Here is a 5,777-nt window from a genome sequence, read left to right as displayed (position 1 = left end):
GTATATTTTACACTGATGTAAATAAATTGTAAACTTTTGTGGATTTTTTTTTTAGATCTGAATGGGTTTTGTTTTTAAAATAACCTTTTAAAAATTAGCACAAAGCATAAAGTTAGAATAATAAGGTGAGAGTAAAAACAGCTCAGCACACCATTAGCAGTGAGGGTAGAGAGCAAAGTGAGGGGCTGCAGCTGGTCTCACGTGTGCTGAAGTATGAGCGATGTTCATCTGTCTGTGCCGATATGAAAACTTTCCTCCAAGCAGCTCTTCATGATACGTGAGGCTGGAGCCTGACGCAGAGACAAATGCCAAGCTTTCGCTCATCCAAATGTCAAATTCGACAYGTGATGACATTCAGTAACCATCCCTGCTGGCTGGGCCATTCCAGAGCCACGCAGCTCAAACAATCCCCCCGTGAAGAGAGCAGGTGAAGTGACTGAATTTTATGTTATACCCTCCCTTCAGTTGCCCCCCGAGTGCTGAAAGCTTTTTATAAAGAAGTCAGGCCTTCGATTCTTGAGTGAACCTAAAACTGAAATCTAGCTCTTAAAATAAAATGTCCCTGTCAGAAAAGTGGACATCTTAAGTTCCAAATGCTCTTTTGTAATTAGTGAAAAGTCAAAACATTTTTTTCTTTTTATTTTCTCATTTATTGTTTACATTATTTCAAGTTTCCATCTAACTTTAGAAAAAAAAATTTTTTTTCAAGTAATTGAATGTGCCAATCTAAAGATTGCCTAAGTTGCTGTCACAAAAATATTTATTGTGATTTATGATCTGTTAGCAAAAAAAAAAAAAAAAAAAAAAAAAACACTTTAAACAATTTTCTGTGGAAAACACATTAACAGTAAGTTTCTTAACTGTTATAGATAACTTTTTGAACTACCACAATTTAGAGAAATATCACTTTTCAGTTCAGTTTTGGACAGATCAAAGTGATTGGAGGCCATTTTGAAGAAACTGCAGTGGAATTTCATACTGAAAYATATAACATACCTTTACTGAGTGCAGATATCTTCACACACACAAAACCTAAAGAAGAGGAGGAGGAAAGGAGTGCAGGGAGGAGTTTGATTTTAACCCAATACAGAACACAAAGGAAACAGTTCAGAAGAAATAAAAAAGATTAACACCGGAACACCTCAGTGTTGTCCCGTGAAATTTTTAAGGGGGTCTTTGTTGCGCATCTATGTAGTGTACAAGTRTAGCTACACTCTGCTGATTTGATAGAAATGTGTGTATAGTAAATAAGTATTTATATATACTGTATGTGTATCCTAAGCACTAAAAGTAAAGTAATTTGTGTTTGGTAGATTACTTTTCTGTAACACAATGCTTCTTGGCAACACATCTTATGGGCACATGACTGACAGCAGCTTGTGCTAAAAGCTCAAAACAAGAATCAATACAGAAAAATAAGCTGTTTGGCAGAGGAAATTTGACAAATTTTTCATGTGCGAAACTCAGCTCTGCTCATCCCACAAACGAATGTTCCTTACAAATGTGGCACCCCTAAAAAAGGAAATTAACAGGCTTTTCAGCGGTATAAGATTTATTGTGAAGAAGCATTGCTTATGGTGCAAAACTTATACTGCAAACAGTGGGGAGAGCAAACATTTGATACTGTTCAGGTTTTCCCACTTGCAAAGCTTGTCGATGACTGTAATTTTTATCATAGGTATGCCACACGGACTTTAAGCTCCCTCCAACGATTTTCTATTGGATTCAGGTCTGGAGACHGGCTAGGCCACTCCAGGACCTTAAGATGTTTCCTACGGAGCCACTCTTTAGTTGCCCTGGCTGTGTGTTTTGTGTCGTTATCATGCTGGAAGACCCAGCCAYGACCCATCTTCAGTGCTCTTACTGAGGGAAGGAGGTTGTTGGCCAAAATCTCACCATACATGGCCCCATCCATCCTTCCCACAATATGGTGCAGTCGTCCTGTCCCCTTTGCAGAAAAGCATCCCCAAAGAATGATGTTTCCACCGCCATGCTTCACGGTTGGGATGGTGTTCTTGGGGTTGTACTCATCATTCTTCTTCCTCCAAACATGACGAGTGGAGTTTAAACCAAAATGTTCTATTTTTGTCTCATCAGACCACATGACCTTCTCCCATTCCTCCTCTGGATCATTCAGATGGTCATTTGCAAACATCAGACGGGCTTTGACATGCGTTGGCTTGAGGAAGGGCACCTTGCGTGCACTGCAGGATTTTAATCCTTGACGGCGTAGAGTGTTACTGATTGTTTTCTTTGAGACTGTGGTCCCAGCTCTATTCAGGTCATTGACCAGGTCCTGCCRTGTAGTTCTGGGCTCATTCCTCACCTTCAAGATCAATGATGCTCCACGAGGTGAGATCTTGCATGGCACCCCAGACTGAGGGAGATTTTCCGTTATTTAGTATTTCTTCCATTTTCTAATAATTGCACCAACTGTTGTTGCCTTCTCACCAAGCTGCTTGCCTATTGTCCTGTAGCCCATCCCAGSCTTGTGCAGGTCTACAATTTTATCCCTGATGTCCTTACACAGCTCTCTGGTCTTGGGCATTGTGGAGATGCTGGAGTCTGATTGATTGTGTGGACATGTGTCTTTTATACAGGTAACGAGTTCAAACAGGTGCCGTTAATACAGGTAATGAGTGGAGAACAGGAGGGCTTCTTAAAGAAGAACTAACATGTCTGTGAGAGCCAAAATTCTTACTGGTTGATAGATGATCAAATACTTATTTCACACAATAAAATGGAAATTAATTATTTAAAAATCATACATTGTATTTTTCTGGATTTTTGTTTTAGATTCCATCACTCACAGTTGAAGAGTACCTATGATAAAAATTACAGTCWTCTACAAGCTTTGCAAGTGGGAAAACCTGAAAAATCCACAGTGTATCAAATACTTGTTCTCCTCACTGTATCTCTGTCTTCTGCATCATTTGTATTCAAACTACCTCCATGTTCTCTTTAACTGCATCCATCTACCATATGGTTTGTATGTTTGTTTGTTTGTTTTTTCCTAATAGCTGCATTTCTAACATCCCAGTATAACCACTGTCCTTCCTCTGGACACGTGCAAACCAGTATAACCACTGTCCTTCCTCTGGACACGTGCAAACCAGTATAACCACTGTCCTTCCTCTGGACTTGTCCAAACTATTTGTCTGGCCTCTCTAACTTGATTCAACCTGTGCTATACCTCTGATGGTCTTATTCCTAATTGTATCCATCCATGTTGCTCCAAGTAGAACCTCAAAACCTTCAGTTCTGTCTCCTGTCTTTGTGTCAATGTCTCCAAACCATACAACTTATCTGGTCTCACTGCTCTCTTCATTTGGCCTTTGCTGTCATCCTTTTGTCACAAATCACTCATGAAACGTTTTTCCATCTATTCCATCCTGCCTGGATTCTCTTCTTCACCTCTTTGATTACATTTCTTGTTTTCCTGGACAATCAACCTTATTAAAAGTCATCKTTGGGACCTCTGCTCCATGTTGCCTCATTGTTCCACCTGCTTCCCTCTCTTTAACCCACTTGTACTCCACAGCTTCCAACTGCACCTCCACCTCTCCAAATTCTCTTCCACCTGTTCCGTTTTAACCACAGATCGAGTCATCAGTCCTCGAGGACTCCTGCCTGACCTCATGGTCTGTATCAGTATCAGTCTAACACATTTTACCTCTCAAGATGGCATTTTGAGTGTTGTTTTACAGCTAAACAGTGTTTTATGAAATGATCTCTGAATAAAAAAAGGCTGTCGAACAAACTTTACTGTGAGCATTCTGGTTTATTGAAGGCACATCAGTTAAAAAGAATAAATAAGTTGTGCTTGACACATACATTCATTGTCACGCCACTTTACTTTTGTAATAAATTTAATGTTGTACCGCAGATTAGGTTGATAAGATTTAAAAGTTGTAAAATCAAACTGTGAAAGATTTTATTTTCTATAAGGCATATGATGCCTCTAATAGTGACAAAAACAGATTAATCACTTCAGTATGTGACTATTAGCTTCATTTTAAGCACCCTTGGGTTATTGTTTTAGTAACAAATCAAGAGTTACATTTTATTAAAACGAAACAGAACATACAGCTGCATCTTAGATTTACTATGTCTAATCTACAATGCATCACATTTCACAGCACTAAATCAGCCTAAAAGGTTTCAGTCCCAGTTTTACAGTGTGTAACTGTTGGTGTGGTCTCTCTCCTGACAGTCTGATGTGGTTCTGGACTGTTCCAAAAGCAGTTGAGGAAGCAGAGTTCAGCCGTTATCTGACAAACTTTCAGCAGCTTGTGTGTTCCAGTGTGTGCTGGGTTTTGAAAACTGAGTGCGGCTCAATAACGCCACACAAGTGGACCCTTCCCTTTCAGTGCACAGAGACGCTAAACTTCAACCTCGCAGTAGTTTCAGAGCAAAAACTTTCCTTCACTTGGATTCTATAAAAAMACAAACAAAAAAAAGGGGTCGTAATTTTCTTCAAACTCTTACAATTACGGTACAAAATCATCGCTTGCTCTCCAGTTTCACTGACTTTGAAGGTGTTGTCTCTTTTTGACTTTTTCCACTCCCTCCAAGTCTTTCATGCACGCAGCCAGAAAAACGCGGCACTTGCGCGTGTACTGCTCGGGGAAATCCCGGAAGTGACAGACGTGGGAGCTGGAGGCAAAGTCGTAACCGTCCACGGAGACGCCTTTCTTCTTCACGGCCTCCATGAACTGCTCGACRTCCCTGTACCTGATCACGAGGTCGGCTCTGGAGTACAGGTGCAGGTGGGGCCAGGCGGGCGGCCCGTCCTGCACGGCGTCGTAGTGGTTCTTGTGGATGAACTTGGTCAGGGGGTACAGCACGACTCGCAGGAGGAAAACGCTCACGGCGAACAGCGCCAGGAGGACGTACCTTAAGAGGGGGCTTATCTTCGGCCCCAGGGTGGCCGCCAGCGCGCGCAGAGCCCCGCGGATGTTCCCGCTGCCCGGGGCGCTGTCCACCACGGCCCCGACCACGCACAGCGAGCTGAAYTGCTTGTCGCTGTGCAACAGCTCCACGACGTATCGGTACAGCATGAAGCCGCCGTTGCTGAAGACGTGGAAGAACACGGGGCTGTTCTCCACCTCGTAGTCGTAGAGGATCTCCAGCAGCTTGAGCGCGGTGCTGCTCAGCTCCTTGTAGCCGAACGACTCGGAGATGAAGACGGTCTTCAGGGGAGCTGTGTAGCGGATAGTGACACAGCCCTGGAGGGGAACAAAACCAACGACCAGTGTTGTATAAAGTACCACAAAGTGATACAAGTATCTTACCCAAAAATTACTTTGGTAAAAGTTAAAGTCTCCTTTAGGAATATTATTTGAATAAAAGTATTAAAGTAGCTGATATATTTTGTACTTAAGTATCAAAAGTAAATTTCTTACACAAAACCAGAGTTGTAAAGTAACTAAGTACAAATACTTCTTTGCTGCACTTGAGTAGAATTTTTGGGTATCTGTACTTTACTTGAGTAATTATTTGCAGCCTACTTTTTACTTCTACTTCTTACATTTTCACACAATTATCTGTACTTTCTACTCCCTACATTTTTTTAACAGGTCTCTTGTAAATGAGACAGAGTCTCAAGAGATCTTCCTGAATAAATAAAGGATAAATAAAATAAAAAAATAAATAAAAAAGGCACGAAGTAGAAAGTCGTTACTTTTATTTCATTTAGCTTGTTTTTATTCCAGATTGTTATTGTAAAAATATATACAATCCATTTAAATTGTGCCTCCTAGATAAGAGTGTAATTA

At 41.0% G+C, this 5,777-nt stretch overlaps 1 protein-coding gene across 1 annotated transcript in view; it reads right to left on the bottom strand.

Annotated features, from left to right (window-relative positions):
- Positions 1–3,761: 3,761 nt before the first annotated feature.
- The window catches only part of tmem53 (transmembrane protein 53), a 2,989-nt gene continuing 973 nt past the window's right edge, over positions 3,762–5,777 (bottom strand). Inside the window, exons 3-4 of the mRNA XM_014033050.1 lie at positions 4,532–5,228; positions 3,762–4,436 (exon numbers count right to left, since the gene is read on the bottom strand). Coding sequence (XP_013888504.1) covers positions 4,426–4,436; positions 4,532–5,228 — 708 coding nt within the window. The 3' untranslated portion in view covers positions 3,762–4,425. The remainder of the gene's footprint in view (positions 4,437–4,531; positions 5,229–5,777) is intronic.

Source organism: Austrofundulus limnaeus, unplaced genomic scaffold, assembly GCF_001266775.1.
Source record: "Austrofundulus limnaeus strain Quisiro unplaced genomic scaffold, Austrofundulus_limnaeus-1.0 Scaffold1607, whole genome shotgun sequence".
Lineage (NCBI taxonomy): Eukaryota > Metazoa > Chordata > Actinopteri > Cyprinodontiformes > Rivulidae > Austrofundulus > Austrofundulus limnaeus.
Note: the sequence above shows the minus strand (reverse complement) of the source record. Positions and strands in the feature narration are given on the sequence as shown.